This window comes from Jaculus jaculus, chromosome 12, assembly GCF_020740685.1.
Source record: "Jaculus jaculus isolate mJacJac1 chromosome 12, mJacJac1.mat.Y.cur, whole genome shotgun sequence".
Taxonomy (NCBI): Eukaryota; Metazoa; Chordata; class Mammalia; order Rodentia; family Dipodidae; genus Jaculus; species Jaculus jaculus.
In genome coordinates, this window is record NC_059113.1 from 29021757 (window position 1) to 29042288 (window position 20532).

General features: G+C 48.7%; 1 protein-coding gene across 1 annotated transcript in view; it reads left to right on the plus strand.

Moving 5' to 3' along the window:
* Gpat4 (glycerol-3-phosphate acyltransferase 4) overlaps positions 1–12345 on the plus strand; it is a 46827-nt gene extending 34482 nt beyond the window's left edge. Inside the window, exons 5-13 of the mRNA XM_004669007.2 lie at positions 557–631; positions 1653–1742; positions 1915–2008; positions 2523–2638; positions 4551–4606; positions 5109–5194; positions 8928–9056; positions 9148–9227; positions 11325–12345. Of these exons, the coding sequence (XP_004669064.1) occupies positions 557–631; positions 1653–1742; positions 1915–2008; positions 2523–2638; positions 4551–4606; positions 5109–5194; positions 8928–9056; positions 9148–9227; positions 11325–11433 (835 nt within the window). The 3' untranslated portion in view covers positions 11434–12345. The remainder of the gene's footprint in view (positions 1–556; positions 632–1652; positions 1743–1914; positions 2009–2522; positions 2639–4550; positions 4607–5108; positions 5195–8927; positions 9057–9147; positions 9228–11324) is intronic.
* Positions 12346–20532: the final 8187 nt, after the last annotated feature.

Here is a 20532-nt window from a genome sequence, read left to right on the forward strand (position 1 = left end):
CTTCTTAACTGCCTGATGCTGAAGAGAGTATCATCTGGAGCCCGCCCACAGCTCAGGGTCAGCTTGGAGTCACGGTGATCTCCCAGGACAAGTGGCTGCTCGCATTTCCAGGGGCCACTTTGTTTAGATCTTGTGCACTCAGGCCTCAGGGGTAGTCTTCATGATTCTTGCCTTGTTTTCACATATACACTGTTTTTTTGTTTATTGTTTTTTTTCTCAATTTTTATTAACATTTTCCATGATTATAAAAAATATCCCATGGTAATACCCTCCCCCCACTTCCCCCTTTGAAATTCCATTCTCCATCATATCCCTTCCCCATCTCAATCATTTTATTTACGTATATACAATACCAACCTATTAAGTACCCTCCTCCCTTCCTTTTTCTTCCCTTTATATATCCTTTTTAACTTACTGGCCTCTGCTACTGAGTTTTTTCCTTCTCACGCAGAAGCCCAATCATCTGTAGCTAGGATCCACATATGAGGGAGAACATGTGGCGCTTGGACATCCACTGTTTAACTGGTTGTTTGCTGTGTTTTAATTTGTCTTACAGGATTGCTCTGGCGTTCACAGGGATTAGCCTCCTGGTTGTAGGAACCACCATGGTGGGATACCTACCAAATGGAAGGTGAGCAGAGTACAATGCTGGTGGCAGCAGCTGTTCTGGGCAGGGGGCCAACACTGGCATCATTGCTTTGGCTGCTAACTAGCCTACCATTCTTGGGTGGTTAAAAGAACTCCATGGATACAGTGGTGTCTGGATTAACAGCTTCATTTAGTGACCGTGTATACTTGCCTTCTGGTTCTCTCTGTCTTCCTATTTTAAAGTCAGAAAGGTAGAAACCACAAAAAGGAACCCATGCTGATGTGAACAGGTTTCGTAGTGTGCTGTTTGTTTTGTTGCCCCCAGCTGTGTGCGGGTTGCAAGCTCCACAGTCTGATAAGAGGACAGAGCTTAAACATGACTTGCCATGTAGGTAGATTTTTTTTTTCTTTTTCTTTTTCCTTTCTTTCTTTTCTTCCCTTCCTTCTCTCTTTCTCTCTCTGCCTTCCTTCCTTCCTTCCTTCTTTCCTTTCTGTCTTTCTTGGAAAGCCAGGCATGGTGGTGCACACCTTTAATCCCAGCACTTGAAAGGCAGAGGTAGGAGGATCCCTGTGAGTTGGAGGCCAACCTGAGACTCCATAGTGAATTCCAGGTCAGCCTGGGCTAGAGAGAGACCCTGCCTCGGGAAACAAAACCAAACAGAAAAGAAAACTTGGCTCCCTCGTGGAAGTCTGTAAGCTTGCGTACCTCTCTTCTGCCAGGGCTGCCTCTGGGGTAAGTGAGTAGGGGACCAGAAAGAAGAGCTGCTCTGCCGGTGCTGGGACTCTAGATCTGTAAGCTCTCCACTGCTGCCTTAAGTGAGCGACATTGAGTCTCATTGAGGGTGTAAGGATGCTCGTGTACTGCAGGCTTTCCACAAGCGCGTCACACTGCAACTCTGCCACATGCTAGTACACGGACCACAGGGGCTTCACACACTGCAGTTCACCATGTTCTAGTGCATGGACTAAAAGGGTTCTTCACACTGTTAAGTGGTTGGAGTCAGCAACTCATATCCTGTCTTCCTATACATAAAACTGACCTTTAAACTACCCTGTCATTACAGGTTCAAGGAGTTCTTGAGTAAACATGTTCACTTAATGTGTTACCGGATCTGTGTGCGAGCCCTGACAGCTATCATTACCTACCACGACAGGTGAGGGACTTTGTTACTGATGCACAGGGGAGGCACTGGCCAAAGTGAGACTCACCTGCATCCTGCTGAGAGGGAAGAATCTCCTTTGATTAGAGCTAGAGACACTTGTGAGGTGTTTGTTCCACATGAATCGTCATGCTTATTTTTGATTTTGTGTATGCATTATACCCAGGAAAAACAGACCAAGAAATGGTGGCATCTGTGTGGCTAATCACACATCTCCCATTGATGTGATCATCCTGGCTAGTGATGGCTACTATGCCATGGTAAGCAGCCTCTTTCCATGGTTTTCTTGAGTTAGGACATCTTAGTTAAGGCTAGTCATGGCTGGCTGGCCTCTGAGCCCTCTGCACAACACTTTGTTAAGGGTGCAGACATGTGCCATGCTTTTATATGTAGGGTGTAACCTGAATTGTCACCTTCAGGATATCCTTGGGACTGAGATAGAAGCTGGGCAGTGTGACTAAGAATATGTCTCTATGTCCCCAAATCAAGGAGGGTGCAGGAGGGGGAGGGGCTTGAGATCAAGCACTGGGGTAGGAAGCATTTGGGAATACCCAGGAAAGGGCCTTTGATACAGAGGATCCATCAACTTTATTGTTTTTTGGAAACTGAGAGTGAAGGAGTCTGAATAGTAGATTATTGGTAAAGAACCATACAGTTAAATGTTAGAAGGTGAAAGGCTGGATATGTGTTTTCTGGGACCTAGGGCTTCCTTCCTGTATTGGGAGGATTTGTAAGGATGTCTTCACTACTAATTATTCCTCTATTTGAAATTAGGTGGGTCAGGTGCATGGGGGCCTCATGGGTGTGATTCAGAGAGCCATGGTGAAAGCCTGCCCACATGTCTGGTTTGAGCGTTCTGAAGTGAAAGATCGCCATCTGGTGGCTAAAAGGTAAATGGGCAAAATGCTGTTCAGCTGGACCAGTTAGTTATGAAGTAAACAGAAAACATTTTAGAGGTAGTTGTCCCTTTGCACTGAGCCTATACTATTCTCATTATAAAGGTTTTTAAAAAATAGGAAATGCAAAAAATATATAAATTCAGGTACTATTTATCAAGTTAATTAGGGTTTTTTTTGGTTTTTCTTTTCTTTTTTGTTGTTAATTAGGTTTTTATTGTATCTATCCTAATAAACAAAATAGGAACCTTGCTTCTTTCTTTTCTTTTATCTGTCTGTCTACCTATCTAATAATGTTGGGCCTTGCTAGCTAGGCAGTTTTTCTTTTTCTTTCTTTTTTTTTTTAGGCAGTTTTTCTATCACTGAGATACACTGCTAGCCCAAAGAACTTGTGTTGCTATTTGCAATCTCAAAGTGAATTGATTACCAAATAAGAATAAACCTGGGGTCTGGAGGGATGGCTTAGCAGTTAAGGCATTTGCCTGCAAAGCTAAAGGACCCAGGTTTGATTCCCTAGGACCCACATGTTAGTCATATACACAAGGGGGCACAAGTATCTGGAATTTGTTTGCAGTGGCTGGAGGCCCTGGCACACCCATTCTTAGTCTCTGTCTCCCTTTTTCTCTGTCAAATAAATAAAATAAAATATTTTTTAAAAAAATAATAAACTTGGGCTGGGAAAGTGGCTTAGCAGTTAAGGTGTTTGCCTGTAAAGCTTAAGGACCTCGACTCAATTCCCCAGGACCCACATAAACCAGATGCACAAGGGGGTGCATGCGTCTGGAGTTTGTTTGCAGTGGCTGGAGGCCCTGGTGTGCCATTCTCTCTCTCTGCCTCTTCCTCTCTCTCAACAATAGAATATTGGAAAAGAAAACATTTTAAGAATAAACTTAAGGCCATGAACAATGTGGTGCTCTGTCTTTACCTCTCATGTGAGTAATGTAAAGGGCTATGCATCACAGAGAGTGTCAAAACTTGGTAGACCTTCTTGTGATGCTGGGTATTGAACACAGGGCTTGTGAATGCCAAGCAAGCATTCTGTCATTGAACCAGCCTAATACCATGTTTCACAGGATCCCTGAGACTGGGTCATTTATAAAGGAAAGTTTGTTTGGCTCATGGTTGTGGTTAGGAAGTCCTAGATTGGCCACATCTAGCAAAGCTTCTGTGCTGTGGCATAGCATAGCAAAAAAGGAGGGCGAGTAGGTATGTACAGAAGAGATGGGAACAGGCGGGCTGTTGTGTTTTCTAATAACTCATTCTTGTAGAAGCTGATCCACTTCCATGAGAACTGCGTGAATCCCTCTAACAATCTAATATCCTCTTCAGAAAGACCTCACCTCCCAGTGCCACAATAATAGCAGTCATGTTTCACCATGGATTTTGGAGGGGGATGACCATTTCAAACCATATGATTTCAACTCAGCATGGCTGTTGGGCAGTTGATCAGTACAGGTTTATTGAGGGTGGGGCTGTAAGATGACGTGGCACTTGCCTCCTTCAGATAGTGCCCAGTCTGCACAGTATCCTCTTTGGACAATTTTAATGTGAATTTAACAATTACATGAATTAAGTAGTTGTCATCTAATTTTCTCTCCCTTATAAAGTTTTCTTTTTTAAATATTTTAGAGAATGGGCCTCCAGCCACTGCACAAACACTCCAAATGCATGCATCACCTTGTGCATCTGGCTTACGTGGGTCCTGGGGAATCGAACCTGGGTCCTTTGGTTTTGCAGGCAAGCGCCTTAACTGCTAAGGCATTCCTCCATCCCCTTACAAAGTTTTCTATGTCTTTGTGATAGGGGTTTGCAAAGGACAGGGGCAGATGTGCTAATGTCTAATGTCACATATGCGTGCATGTACTTGAGTGACAGTCACTGACACTTGTATTTCTTTGTTCTAAAGACTGACGGAACATGTGCAAGATAAAAGCAAGCTGCCTATCCTTATCTTCCCAGAAGGTACAAGGGCCAGTCACCTCAGAGGGCTTTGGGGTGGGGCCTTGGTGTCCTGGGAACCAAGCTCCTCAGTTCTTGTTGGGGTGTTTTCATTGGGTAATGTTGGGTCTCCTTTAGATTGTGGGTGGGATTAAAAACTAGGAAATTCAATAAGTTGGACTTTCATAGGGTGTACTTCCTCAGTGCAGGATCCTTTCTCTGTGATCCTGCTGACAACAGGCTTTCAAGCCTCTCATTAAGTGACCACTCAGTCCTCCTGAGTCTGCTTAGTGTCCCTGTCCCATACCTAATCTGGGATGTGTCAAGCAGGGACAGTGGCCTAAGAAAGAAGGACGTGTTGCTGTTGGCCCAGCTCTTCTAAGTGTTTGTTCATTAGTTGGGGTGGAGACAAGTATGTTGTTTGAGGATTATCATTATTTTTAATGCTGAGGAAATCCAGGGTAAAGGGCCTGGTCCTGCATAAAAGGCCAGAAAGAAACAATGCTTTCTCTTGCCTTTATTTCAGGAACCTGCATCAATAACACATCAGTGATGATGTTCAAAAAGGGAAGTTTTGAAATTGGAGCCACTGTTTACCCTGTCGCTATCAAGGTATAGGACCTCTGAGGATGTATGTTGTCATTGTCATAGCTGCCAAAACCTGAATGCAGCAGGAAGGGGAGGTGGGGGCTGGTGCCCTGTCAAGGTTGCTCCTCCCCCTCACGCAGCACTGCTAGGGGCTGGGCACAGAGCCGAGTGCTAGAGGAGAATGCTAATGGGCTGTGCAGAGGTGGGGAGGTCAAGGAGGGGGAGCCAGGTCCACACCCAGAAACCTCTCACAGGCTCTGCAGTTGTCCCTCACTCCCTTGCCTTCACTGGCCTTGCTGAAGTGAAGTGTGGAGAGAGCTGTAGCTAGGGTGTTGCGTTAGATAGAGAGGGAGGACAGACCGGGCCTTGTGACACTGCTTGTAGCAAATGATTCCACTGTTTTGTGTTGCAGTGTTTGTCATGTGCCAACAATGATAGCATGGGTTCTAGAGGTTCTCCACTCTATCCCGCGCTCTTTAGGACCTTGTCCTTCCAACCGCTTGGGCTCCTTAGAGACGGGAGAGGGGTCGGCCTCATAGTTATCCTTCTAGTGTGGACCCATGGTGGAATCTATACCTCACCACTCCCAAAACACAGGCTGTGGTCAACCCCTCCTCATCAGTGTGGTCATCACTGAGTGTGGTTAGTGAGCTTCCATGGGAGTTCCTTCTCACCCCTCCTCATCAGGTCTGCCAGCATTTCCTAGCCTAAAGGCATGCCAGATACAAATGTCATTCTAAATATCCATAGGAGGTACTTAAAGTACGGGTTGGGGCTCACGCTGGTTGGCGTCTGCTCTGCAGTGTAGTTCTCATTCCTTATGGAGTACCGAGCCTTGAAAGAGTTTGGGCTCCTCCATAACAGTAACTGTTGCAGGGCTGGAGAAATGGTTTAGCAGTTAAAGTGCTTGCCTACAAAGCCAAAAGACCACAGTTCGATTCCCCAGAACCCACATAAGCTAGATGCACAAAGTGGTGCATACATCTGGAGTTTGTTTGCAGCAGCTAGAGGCCTGGCATGCCCATTCTCTCATTCTCTCTCTCTCTCTTTCTCTCTCTCAAATAAATAAAATTAAAAAACATAAAACTGTTACAGTCAGGTTTGCATTGCTGGTAGAAATCACCCAACCAAGAGCAGCTTCTGGGAAAAAAAAATAGGTTTATTTTGGCTTACAGGCTCAAGGGGAAGCTCCACAATGGCAAGGGGAAATGATGGCATGAGCAGAGAGGGTGGACATCTCCCCCTGGCCAATGTAAGGAGGACCATAGCAACAAGAGAGTGTGCCAAACACTGGCAAGGGGAAACTGGCTCTACCATCCATTAGCCTGCCCCTAACAATACACTCCCTCCAGGAGGGGTTGATTCCCAAATGTCCATCAACTGGGAACCTAGCATTCAGAACACGTAAGTTTATGGGGGACACCTGGATCAATCCACCACAATAACTGTGTGTAAAACGCCCACATGTTACACACAGATACTTCCCTGGTTTTGGTGAAGCCTCTAATTGGTAACTGAACGTGGGAAACAGGATTGTCTAGGCTTTTATTGAATTTCCACCAAAATCAAGGCATTATGTGATTTTGAGGACAGTGGTCCTATTTTTAGCTTTTGCTTTTTTTTTTTTTGGTAGCATCTGTCCTTTGTGGATGAGAATCTGACCTAAACAAACACATCTCTTGCTCCTGAACCACAATTTCTGCTTATAAAATGTAACAGCACTTTTTTTTTTTTTTTTTTGTTTTTTTGAGGCAGGGTCTCACTCTAGCCCAAGCTGACCTGTCTAGTCTCAGGGTGACCTGGAACTCATGACCATCTTCCTACCTCTGCCTCTCGAGTGCTGGGATTGAAGCCGTGTACCACCACCCCCGGGATCACCTTTTATAATAATTGTTTTATGCTTTTGAGACAGGGACTCCTTATGTTACGCAGGTTGGCTTGAAGTCCTGGGTTCAAATCCATCCTTTTGCCACATTTGTTTGTGTGCATGTGTGTGTGTCTGTCTCCTTCGCCCCATCTCATCAGCTTTGACTGGAAAGGCCTAAAAGGTCAGGCAGTTGAAACTCCGTCCCTTAGAGCAAGAATCCTCATGACAGCGCGCCCTGCAGGCATGCTTCTGGGGGGGGGCGGGGGAGGGTGGAAGGACATTGGTAGCAATTGAAATTCTCCTTTATCTACTTTCCATCCACACCTGTGCCTTATAATTCTGCGGTCAGGGTAGCGCCCTGCCTGCCATAGCCTTCAGATGGCTGGTGAGAGTCCACGCTTCTTTGTATAGGCAGCTTTCTCAGGACCCGCGCTCTTGCTGTGGTGTCTCATACAACTTCCTTCTCTGGCCTGTCTCCCACGGCTCCTGCCATTTAGCTTCCTGTTTGCTGATCACATAGTCCATGGCTGCAGTGCCAATGTCCTGCAAAATACCTCTGAGAAAAGGTTTTTAAAAAAATTTTTTGGGGGGCTGGAGAGATGGCTTAGCAGTTAAGCGCTTGCCTGTGAAGCCTAAGGACCCCGGTTCGAGGCTCGGTTCCCCAGATCCCACGTTAGCCAGATGCACAAGGGGGCGCACGCGTCTGGAGTTCGTTTGCAGAGGCTGGAAGCCCTGGCGCGCCCATTCTCTCTCTCTCCCTCTATCTGTCTTTCTCTCTGTGTCTGTCGCTCTCAAATAAATTAAAAAAAAAAAAAAAAAAACTTTTTTTTGAGGTAAGGGTTCGCTCTAGCCAAGGCTGACCTGGGATTCACTATGTAGTGTCAGGCTGGCCTGAAGCTCACAGCAATTCTCTACCTCGCCTCCCAAGTGTTGGGATTAAAGGTGTGCACTACCAAGCCCAGCTAAAAACACTTTTATTGAGAATTATATATGAATATACCGTAATTTAGTTACCCTCTTTTGTACCCCCCCCCCCCCCCCCCGCTAATCCACCAAGCACCCTCTCTTTTCACGTAGTCGTCCTGTCTGGATAGCTCACTGTTTTTGTCCTTCATCCTCTTAAGTCAAAATGTTGATGGGCTTAGAATTGTGCAGGCTTGTAGGGGTGACAGCAACCACTGTGAGGTCATGAATGTACCAGTCTCTTCTTGCTCAGATGACAGTGTCCTAATGCACTCTTTCCGTCCCCTCTTCCAAAGTGTTCCCTGAGCCTTGGAGGGTGTGACAGAGACAGATGTCTTGTTTAGAGTTGCGGTCTCAACTGCCTGTTTATTTTGAACTTTGTTAAGTTTTTTGAGTCTCAGTGTCTACTGCCATTCCATAGAGGGGCTTCTCTGGCTAGCAGGGAGAGCAGCAGTAGTTTTCTTTCTGTCAGCTAGAGCATAGCTTTTGCCTCTGGTAAACATGGTGACAAACCCAAGTGTCTGTTATCCCCACCTCCTGCCTGGATGAGACCTCCTGAGACTGGTGCAGTGCCCCTGGGATTTCATGAACACACTTCACTACTGGGATCATTTGCTTTGTTAGAATTGTAAATACATAAGTTGCATTTGTGATTATTCTTAAGCTTTCTAATTGTTTCCCTCTTGGTCCGGGAATAAGAGAAGCCCTGCCTCAAACAAGGTAGATGCAAAGACCTTCTGGCCTCCACCCAGAAGTATGATGTACATGCACCCACATTCAGACACATGAACGTGGAGGGACCTTTTATTTTAAGATGCAGTAGTCATGTTGGTGAACATGATCCTCATAAGAGGGAGGGGCAGAGGTGTGAAACAAGCAAGGAGGAATGTCGGAAGTCATACCACCCAACCTCTTGTTCTCCTGCAGTATGACCCTCAGTTCGGTGATGCCTTCTGGAACAGCAGCAAGTATGGCATGGTGACGTACCTGCTGAGGATGATGACCAGCTGGGCCATTGTCTGCAGTGTTTGGTACCTGCCTCCTATGACCAGGGAGGTAGGTCTCCAGCCCTCAGCTCAGCCCTTCCCTTGTGGTGGTGACCAGGAACCTGTCCCAAGGATGCTTGTTCATTCATTCTTTGTTACAGAAAGACGAAGATGCTGTGCAGTTTGCCAACAGGGTGAAGTCGGCCATCGCCCGGCAGGGAGGACTGGTGGATCTGCTGTGGTGAGTAGAGCTGACTCTGGAGAACACCAGCTTCTAGACAAACGTGCCCTGCCTTCTCCCTGACAGGCAGAGGGAAACCTGACAGCCACAGAGGGGAACGCCAGATTCCTTTCCCCTAGCTCCAGCCTGACAGTGCCCGTGCTGCCTTGCCTTGAGGACCAGGGAATCGGGCCTCTGTGCAGCCTTCAGAGGCTTCCAGACAGCTCTTCCCTCTAGGCAGGGACCACCTGTAGCTGATTTGGAGGTCTTAGGGCCATGCAGAGCTTCTTCCGGTCTTTGTATTAGGCAGGCATTTCACTTGTCACCTCTAAAGCAGGAGGACATAATTTCTGCACAGTCAGTAAACATGTAAAGAGAAAAGGTCAGCATTCACATTTTAACCTGCATTCTGGAGCCTCAAATAGTAGCATGGCCTCTTAAAAGCTGAAAATGTTAGTTAGATATTGTGAGACATACCTATAACTTCAACACCTAGGGGGATCTCGAGTTGGAGGCTGTTGTAGTCAGGTTCGCATTGCTGGCAGGAAACACCCCACCAAGAGCAGCTTGTGCAGAAAAAAGGGTTACTTTGGCTTATAGCTCAAGAGGAAGCTCCATGATGGTAGGGGAAAATGATGGCATGAGCAGAGGGTGGACATCACCTCCTGCCCAACATCAGGCGGACAACCGCAACAGGAGAGCGTGCCAAACACTGGCAAGGGGAAACTGGGTATAACACCCTTAAGCCTGCCGCCAGCCATACACTGCCTCCAGGAGGTGTTACTTCCCAGATCTTCATCAGCTGGGAAGCCAGCATTCAGAACACCTAAGTTTATGGGGACACCTGAATCAAAGCACCACAGAGGCCAAGATAAGGCTACCTAGTGAGACCCTGTTTCAAAACAAAAACAACAACCAGGGCTGGCAAAATGGTTCAGTGGTTAAGGCACTTGCTTGCAAAGCCTAACAGCCTGGGTTCACTTAGTACCCATATTAAAGCCAGATGCACAAAGTGCATCTAAAAGTGCAGTGCTAAGAAGTCCGAATGTACCCGTTTTCTCTTTCTCTCCCTCTCTCCTTGCAAATAATAATAATAATAATAATAAACCAGAAGCCAGAAATGGTGGCACATGCCTTTAGTATCAGCACTTGGGAGGAGAGGTAGGCAGATCTCCATGAGTTTGAGGCTATCCAGAGACTACGTAGTGAATTCCAGGTCAGCCTGGGCTAGAGTGAGACTCTACCTTGAAAAAAAACAAAAACAACAACAAAAACCCAAAACACACAAGAAAGCAAATTGCAAATGATCTCTAGGATGGTGGTGGTTTACCTCATAGCAACCCTGTGGGAATAGGTCATATTCCCCTTTACACTTGAGAAACTCAAATTCAGAAAAGTTTAGACTGTTTTCCAAAGTGATAATTCTGGAGTTTAGGCAAGAAACTGGGTATAGGTGGGACTGGGACCTTAGAGAATTTTCATGAGGATACTTTAGGGAGGCAGAAATGCGGTGAGGACCACGAGTCAGTCCACCAAGGAGTCTTTACTGTGGCTAGCTTACAGTACCAAGCCTTGAGCACAGACAGTGTGACGCTGCATTTCCCTAGAGCTGGAGGTGTAGCTCAGTGGTAGAGCGCTGTGCAGGACGCTCAGGCTCAGGGATAGGCAGCCCTGCTAGCCACAGACAGGCAGAATCCCTTGCATTTCCCTTCTGCTGGTTCTTGGCATGAATTGGAAGCACCCAGGCCCTGGTGTTTACAGGTCACATTTGGCAGATTTGACAGGTGCATTGAGGCTCCCCTCCCATGATGCCAGATTGCCTCCTCATCCTTTATCCTTTGTAGGGTGAAGGTAGATGTTAAACTCTAGTAGATGGGAGCAGGTACAAAGTACCTTGAACCCGAGTTGTAAACACTGACCTCAGAACAAGCAAAGCTTTCACGATAGAAAGGGTGGTTTCCAGTCATCTGGTGCCTTCTGCAGTTTTTGAAAGTGGGGACCATGGGGTACCCATGTTTCCTGTAGACTTTCCTGGGTTTTTAGCCATGTGGTCCATCTGCCATCATGCAGGGCTGGCCAGGGGACCTTCTCTGCTTTACATTGCCTTTCTCTTGTCAGGGACGGTGGGCTAAAGAGAGAAAAGGTGAAGGACACGTTCAAAGAGGAGCAACAGAAGCTGTACAGCAAGATGATTGTTGGGAACCACCAAGATAGGAGCCGGTCCTGAGTCCACGTCGCCTGCTGGAGCCGCCTCCGCTTCCTGACACGTGAGCCAGCTGACTTGTTGCTGCTCAGCCTCTGCCACCACCACCTGCCACCAACTGCCCCTCCCTCCAGACTCGGGTCCTCAGGCTGCTCTGGATCCCAGGACTCAGCTTCTTCAGAGCCACACAGCCTGCCTGCCTGCCACCCTCTGACCAGATCACTGCTGGGTGGGGCTCCCTGGGACAGTCCGCCCTCTGGAGGGATGCCGTTGCAGCGGCTCTCTGCCTGTGTGCTGGGCCGTGCTGCTCTCTGGGGAAGATGGACCCACTGTCCCCTGGTAGGAGATTGGGCGTTAGTTTGTAGCAGCACCCATGTGCTGGGGACTTTGCTGGGGAGGTGTACAGCTCCAGAGGAGGGCACTGCCAAGATGATCTGGCCTGCTTCAGCCTAAATACCCCCAGCCTTGGAGTTCTGTAGGCCAGAGGAAAAGAAAACTCTGCAAGTCTATTTGTTCTGTTGAGCAAAACGAAGTGTTAAGTTCTTGTGTTCCTGCTTAGGGGAGTCACCAAAGGGGGTGGGAAGAGGCTGGTGGGCCACAGGCCAATCCAGTGTGCGCCAAGAGTTGCTTTGTGCTCAAACTCCAGGCTAGGCCTGCATTATTCCCCATGTGACTTGCTGCTGAATGTGTACCTTGGTTTCCCCATCTGTCACATGGCTCAGCAGGGGAAGGTGGTGATACCTACCTCACAGAGTTGTGTGGGGATTCCAGTGCTGCATGCAGAAAGGCAACAGTGCACTGTCACATCCAGCCTCCTGGGCTGAGGCTGCAAAAGGTGGGGCTCATCGCTGCTGCCAGGGCTTTGGACTTGTTTTGTGAGTAAATAAAACCCGATGGTGAATAAATTGAGGGGGTTTCCCCTCACTCCCTGAGAAATGTGTTTCTTACCAGTTCCAGCTGTCGTATGTGAATGAAATCTTGGGCTTGGGCTGCAGCATCGCCAGTTTACTCTGGAATGAGGATGGTTGTCCTTGGAAGGCAGTAAACTTTCATACCGAGTGTTCACACATCTCTGGTTAGGTTTTCTAGCCTAGACACCAGCTTCTCCGAGATGGAGCTGGACATGGGACATTGCTTCACTGAGGGTGAGGAGAGAATGGGCGGGGGGGGGGGGAGCGGGTCCAGGTGTAAAGACTGTGAGAAGCATCAGATAAAAACTCAGGGGCAAGACAGAAGCAGAGAGGCCGAGCAGTGGATGGTACACTGCAGACTGGCAGCGAGAGGGGGAAGGGCTAGTCTAGTGGCCACCACACAGGCACATGCAAAGTCAGCACTCTCTTGTTTCTGGGGTCCAACTTCAGGTTCCTCCAAAGAGTCTTGCCATGACACAGTCACAGTGCCTCCAAGTATTCTGTAAGCGTCACATCTCCAGGGTTGACTGGGATTTGGAGATGTGCTGATGGTGAAGCCTCGTTCCCCTCTCCTGCGTGTGACCCTGTCCTCTTTGATCAGTGGTGTTTACCCCACCTTTCTGTCACCTCATCACATAGCCTCCAATTTCTTGCCTGTTCCATCGCCAGTGAGAAATACTTGTCTTAAATAAATACACATAACTAGCCTCTTATCAACTGTTTTACAAAATGTTCAAGAAAGCAGGTTTCAGTTTGTAGAGAATGTAGTATTTCAATGCCAAACAGGTGATCTTTAAAAATTGTTCTTGAAGATCAAGTTCTCTTTAAAGAAGTTCTTTTAAAACTTCTGCTCATGCTTTATTGTGTTACTTCATGATCTGCACAGAGTTTCTATGTTGTTTTCACTTGGTCCACATCTCACGGACCTGGTTATGGACAACATTAGGGAGGAGGAAATGGAGTCTTAGCGTCTTTCCCAGGCACTCAGGCCACCCTTTTACTTGCCAGTCCTGCAGGCTCCCAAACTATCCTTAGGCCAGGAATTTGGTCTCAGGTTGCTGATCCTGTCTTACGTCTGAACCATGTGACACCCGGGAATGGGGAGAACATGGTGCATGCTGTGCTCATCCTTGGATCCCAGCAAAGTCAGGGATGGTACTGAGACCGGCCAGCCTCAGTCCCACGTACAAACCTGCGGCCCTCAGCTGTATTGTCTTGCCTTCCCTCACACCTTTCGGATTCATAACTAGGGACTTGGGCTAAGAGACACGTAAGGCCTTTTCCACCTCTGAAACTTTGCTGATTCTCACACGCATTGTTCAACATTGGGCTTTGAGCCTGCACGTCACCTGGGTTCTGATGGAAGCCCATTTTGAGCCATTTGCTTTCTGATAAACCCAGCTAGTTAGGGACAGCTCTAATAAGGCAGTTTTCCCCTCCATAAGAGGCAGACAAAAGGCTTGATGTATGAAGAGTGGCTGCCACACCGGCAGCAAGGGACTTTGGCTCCATCACATTCCACATCTTCGTGGCAGACCCATCCGTGGACCCTAACTCAACGGCCCTGTGGAAATCCATGAGCGCTGTTGCTTCCTTCCTAGACTTGATGGTGCTCCCGCGTGCTCTGACGTTTGAGAGATGCCACTGCGGGCAGGCTTCTGCCTGCCTGCCCCGTCCGTGTCTGGGTCGCAGACTCCACTTCTCCAGGTACACTCTTCCCGTGTGCCCTAGGATGTCCCAACTGGAAGGGCAGCTCGCGCACACCGCCAAATCTTGGCTAGGCAAAGAGATGACCATCCAGCCATCCATCTTGCATTGCACTCACACCCTTTCCCCAGTCAATACGTCTCTCCGATGGGAAAGTTAATAAATTTTGCTCTAGATTAAAAGTATTGATCATTTCATTTGTAAACGATAAATAAAAAGGGGGAACTTCTCATTGCACCCCGGCTAGCATCTGGTGTATTTTGCTGGTGGAATTCTGCTCGTGGCTGGGTTGGGCTTCTCATATGCATTCCGTCCGGCCAGTTGCATTGATTTCCTATTAGTCTCCCAGCACCACCCAGTAACACATCATTTCAGTACCTGCTATTAATGGTCTTTTGATAAATAATCACTTGTAAGTCAATAAATTTTTATTAAACAGTGTGGCTCTTTGATTTATTAAAATCCGACCATGTTTGTCTGGGAGAAAAGGGATGCTGAATTGAAGTGAAGGTTTTCATACATCTTCCTGACGCCGGGCAGCCACTGCACACTCCAGAGAAAAACAATTGCATTTTAACAGAAACAAAACAGCCGAGTTTGGAACTTAGGCCCAGGGAAACTTTATCTCAGTCAGTGTGGGGCTTACTCTGCTGGGAGCAGCAGTGGGCCCCTCCCAGTCAGGAACTTGGGTTGGTTTCGGGCAGGCCGCACACTCCTGCCTCTCTGCCAGGATGGGACTCTGTAGCCTGGACGGGTACAATGGGGACCCACAGGCAGCCTCTCCCATGATCAGGAGCCGCCGCTTGTTCAGGCAGATGATTGGAATGGACCAGAAAAATTGGACTGTAGGCCCTTTTAGCTCCCTTCCTCATCCGATCACCCAAACCACATGTACGTCAGGAATGCCAAGACAGTGGGTGTCTTACAAAAGTAAGGCAGTAGCTGAAGACAAGTCCATTTTGTGGGCTTTTTCCATTGGTCTAACATTTGCTGCACACCATCTGGCTCCTTCGGTCTGGCACCAGACAGGTCGCTCTAGCCTAGACCATGCAGAGCTGAGACCACCCAGAGAGTTGGTAAAGAGATGGGGCTGGACACTGTGTGATGGAAACTGAACAGTTGAAGGTCCTTCCCGGACTTTCCCTTGTTCTGAACATGCTGTTGATGTCTCTGTCCATACCCACTATCATGGGCAGGAGCTTGCGAGGTGGCATCCCTGGCAAGAAGACATCCTGCACAGGGTTCTGACATTTCCCTGCCTGCTTCAGACTTTCTCCACTTGCTTGGACTTCCTTCTGTTCTGGTGTGTGTAATGGGGAGGAGGGGAGAGACTGGCTAGGAAGCCTGGCTCCTCTTCCCTAAGCACCTTTGAGGTCTGCCTGTCCCCCAGATTCAAGATCATGGGTTGGAGGGCCAGGCCCAGGGAGCCAGAGGAAGCATGGGTGCAGCTTTGTAAAATCTGAGTGACAAGGCACCTTGGATTTTTTTTTTTTTTTTTTTTGGTGGGGGTGGGGGTGATTTGAGGTAAGAGTCTCGCTCCAGTCCAGGCTGATCTGTAACTCACTTTGTAGCCCCAGGTTGGCCTTGAACTCACAGTAGTCCCCCTACCTTTGCCTCCCAAGTGCTGGGATCAAATGCTTGTGCCACCATGCCTATTTATTTCTCCCTCTTTGTTTTTTTATTTTTTTTGAGGCAGAGTCTCACTGTAGCCAGGTTGACCTGGAACTCACTCTGTAGTCCCAGGCTGGCCTCAAACTCACAGTGATCCTCCTACCTCAGCTTCCCAAGTGCTAACATTAAAAGGGTACACAATCACGCCAGACTCATCTCGGGTTTTATAAGAACAAATTTGAGTTTGTGGGGCTGGACAGATGGCTTAGTGGTTAAGGCGCTTGCCTTCAAAGCCTAAGGACCCAGGTTCAATTCCCCAGTACCCATGTAAGCCATATGCACAAGGTGGTGCATACATCTGCAGTTCGTTTGCTATGGCTAAAGGCCCTGGTGCGCCCATTCTCTCTATATATGCTTCTCTCAAATAAAATATATGCAAAAGGGCTGGAGAGATGGCTTAGCGGTTAAGCGCTTGCCTGTGAAGCCTAAGGACCCCGGTTCGAGGCTCGGTTCCCCAGGTCCCACGTTAGCCAGATGCACAAGGGGGCGCACGTGTCTGGAGTTCGTTTGCAGAGGCTGGAGGCCCTGGCGCGCCCATTCTCTCTCTCTCCCTCTATCTGTCTTTCTCTCTGTGTCTGTTGCTCTCAAATAAAATAAATAAAAAATTAAAAAATATATATATGCAAAAAATTCTTAGTTTTTTTAAACTTTATTTTTTATTTATGAGAGAGAAAGAGGCATAGAGAGAGAGAGAGAATGGGTGCACCAGGGCCTCCAGCCACTGCAAACGAACTCCAGGTGCATGTGCCCCGCTTGTGCATCTGGCTGACGTGGGTCCTGGGAATCAAACCAAGGTCCTTTGGCTTTGCAGGCAAACGCCTTAACTGCTAAGTTATCTCTCCAGCCCCCAAAATATCTTTTAATAAAATTAAAGTTTTTTTTTAAGACGGGGGTCTTGGAGTGTAGCCCAGGCTAGCCTAGAACTTGTGAGCCTCCTGCCTTAGTCTTCAGAGCACTGAGATGGGTACCACCACACCCCGCTGAAGTGCACGTGCAAGATGAAACATGACTTTTCTGCGACGTTTCACATGGGGCCCCACCTCTAGCCTTCATTGAATCTTTCACCTTGCTTCCCCTGCCCACGTCATTTCACTCCTGGAGGACTGACGGAGAAGCAGAAGGGCTGTCTCAGTGTCTCCTGTGCTCTGAGTTGACTTTCTATGAGCTCAAACATCAAGCCTTGGAGGCTTACTTGATAGCTCCCATTCTAGCCACCAGTGGAGGCTGAGGGGAGAGATGTCCCAAACGACATTTGGGTGATCATCAACCCAGTACTCCACCTCCTGTGGATGCCAGCCACAGCGGCCAGGGGAAGTCAGAGGTTGGGAGGTTCCCTTGGCAGGAAGGGAGGAGACCTGAAACTTCCAAACGAAGGAAGGTTTGGTGATCTTAGGCACAGCTGTGACAGTTTATTTTCTTCACCTGGGCCCACGGGCCGTAAACTGCATTAGGAGTGCACATGAACCCCTCTGTGGATCACCGGCGCATGTAGGAATGGCTGAAACTGAATGGTGATGGCTAGCCAGCACTTCTCCACCCATCCATGCAGTTCCAGTCACGTGACCTCAGGCTCAGACGCTCCACTGCCCTGACTTCAGGGGTGTCTGGCTCCTCCCTCCGGAGGCCCTAGCCCGGCTCTGCTGGTCCCCAGGCCCGGCTGCTCCGCCGGGCCCTGCCCTGCGCAAGCCAGCCGGCTGCAGGCAGATTGATCCCCCAGCTGTGATTTGTCATCTCTCTGAGGCAGGCGCTGTTTTCTCTTGCTTCAAGAGGCCCCTTCGACACCTGCTTTATTTTTCTTCCTGCGCTGACGTGACGGGAGACAGGTGTTAAACTACTTAATCACTTTAAAATTGTTTTAATTTTCTGTTTTTTATTGATCTCTCCAGCACCAATTAATCAGCTCACTGGACCAGGCAGTTAGTACATTAAAAATTGTCAGGGAGGCCGTGCATCTTGCAAAATGTCTAAAAAATATTCGGCTAGCAAATTTTGTTTTTCCTTCACATGCAACAGTCCTTGGCCCAAGGAGCTCCCACTCGGGCCCCTTCATGTGGGGTTTCCATGTCTGGGAGTTCTTGGGGTTCAGGAGGAACCCTGGCCAAAGATTTCTGTAGGGACCACCAGACGCAGGAACCCTTTGATTGCCAGCTTGTAACTTTCTGCCACTTTTGTTCTGTCTGTGGAACAGCTGTAGATCTGCTTGTCCCCCAGGGTGTCAGGAATTTTTGTGGAAGGATGTGTCACTGCCCTTGTGGCCAGGGTTCATCAGCCCTTCTGTTGTGCTGACATTGCCAAAGCCACCTCCCTTGGGCAGGGGCTGGCTAAATTTGGTACACCCTATCTGTTGGCAGGCAGCTGTGTGCTAATGCTGCCTCACCTCTCTCACCCCAGCAGTGGGCCTAATGCCCTTCCATGGAATGTTCTGGGCAGCCACACTGTGCCTGTTCTGCAAGCCCTTGCCATGGCTTTTATCACCCCACTTGCCAATGATTTACCCGCTCAGTTGTAGGTTCTGAGTTAAAGTGCACAGGGTCTCTTCAGGAGCGTCAGGTTCACTTCTAGGGAACAGAAAATCGGTTTCTGACATCCCTATCTTAGCCTGATTGTCTAACACTTGCCAAAGGCAGATTCTTATTTTTTTTCTAGAACAAATTATCTATTATCACCCTGCCAGTGTGGTCTGAGCTGTCTTCCTCCCCAGGGAGTGCCATCCCCCCCAAAGGGTCTTTCACCCACTTGCCTTCTTTCTTTTTATTTATTTATCTTTATTTTTTAAAGTATTTTGTTTATTTGACACAGAGTGAGAGAGAGGTATAGAAACAGAATGGGCATAACAGGGCCTCTAGCCACAGAAAATGAACTCCAGATACATGCACCACCTTGTGCATCTGGCTTACGTGGGTACTAGGGAATCGAACCTGGGATCCTTTGGCTTTGCAGGGAAGCACCTTAACTGCTAAGCTATCTCTCCAGCCCCCACTTGCCTTCTTGCACACTCAGCTCCCCTTGTGAATATGGAAGCAGTGTTCATAGCTTCCTGATGTCATAGGACCTCTCCTGAGACCTTAGGCAGGTCTTTCAGAATCAAGTATCCCAGCCCCTTCCTAGGAAGGGCTGGGGCATGAATCCCATGTTGGGGGATGCCCAGAAGGGGTATGAGGCCCGCTGAGGGGCCGGCCCAATATGCCCCATGTTCTGGTGGCTGGAGCCTCCTGCTCAATATTAATTGGTATGTGATTGGGTTAGGACACAGAACCTCATATTGATTTTCTCTCTGAACGCCACAGCTTTATTTGCTCACATCTGCCTTGTGTTTAATTGGTGCTTTGCTCTGGAAACGAGGGATCTTATCGGCCCGCTGGTTTCTTTTCCTGAGCACAGAGGCATGCACACACGCCAACACCCTCCAGCTCTCAGCCTCTCCCTGACCCTCCCACCTCAAGGTGTTCCTTGGGGTGTGTGTGCGTGGGTGGGTGGGGAATGGGTAGTGACCCAGAAGGGCTCTCTTTACACTTGACCTTGTGAGTGTGGCCGATCCTTTCTCATGTGGAAGTGTGTGGGTGAGGATTTGGGGGAGAAATCTGGCTTTGAAGTGAAAGCAGAGTTCAAATGTGCCTCCTCCATATCCATGGCCTGAACCCATTACACTTTTCTACACAGTCATTTCTCTTCCTTGTCTGAGAAAAAGGCAGAACACCTGCTCTGTAGGATTCTCAGAGTCCGCACACACAAGCCAAGCAGTTTGCCGTGCTCAGTCAACAGCAGTTCCTTTGTCAATCGTCTCGCCTGCCTGGCACAGCACAACCCTGACAGGCGGAGCACCCAGAGACACCCTGTGTGCCCGAGTGTGGGCAGCAGTGTGCCCGAGGTCCAGCGAGGGTCTCTGACTTGCAGGCATTGTCTGGTGGCCCCTCACCTTGCCCGAGGCAGGGACTTATTCTGCCCGCTTCTCTACCTGGTGTCTCCATTCCCAGCATACCCAAGCTGGCACCTGACTTTTTCGTTCTGCTTTTCCTCTTCTGACTGGTTTGGCATGTGGGCTGGGCCACTTTGGACTTTCTATAGTGAAGGGAGCAGGTGAGGGCCAGAGGTAAACACTCATTTCCTGTCCACACACAGTAACTCTCTTGCTTGGACGCATGAATGTGCTGCCCTCAGGTTGGTAAGATTAATGGTGCTTGTTTGCCAGCTGGGAGAGGCTGGAGGAAGGCTCTGTACGCTCGCCTTCTGGGCCAGCTGCGGGGACCGTGACTGCAAACTGCTGCACACAGGGAAACAGGCCCTGCTCCCTACTTCAAACATCATGGTTCCTATGAGGTCTGGTGGCTCCCCACATCCCCTCCCCCGCCCGAGTAGGGACAGGAAGAAGTGTGAGCTGTCAGCAACATGGTGTGGTCCTCAGGTGACCTTTCCTCCCAAGAGATCTCAAGTGGATCTGGGGGCCAATCTGCCTTCCTACCCTTGCCTGAAACTCTCTGACCAGGGCACGTGGGCCTTTGCATTAAGTGCTCCCCGGAGGTTGGTTAAATGCAGGTTAAATAGCCTTGGTTCGTTGCTCTACGAAGTGAGAAAACTGGGGAAAGACAGCTAGCCCGGTGAAAAGGCAGCAGTGAACAACCAGACCTCAAAGCAGGCGGAAGGCAAGGGTGACGCCTCAAAGGCCTCCACCGACCTCCACAAGCCCCATGCATGTGTGTCCCCCCCACACACGAGAGAGACACAGACAGACAGACAGACAGACAGACAGGACTGGGATCCAGTGATGCCACTTCTGGGTCTTTAGCTGCAAATTTGGGAATCAGCCTGCAGAGGAGAGGTCTATACCCACATGTTC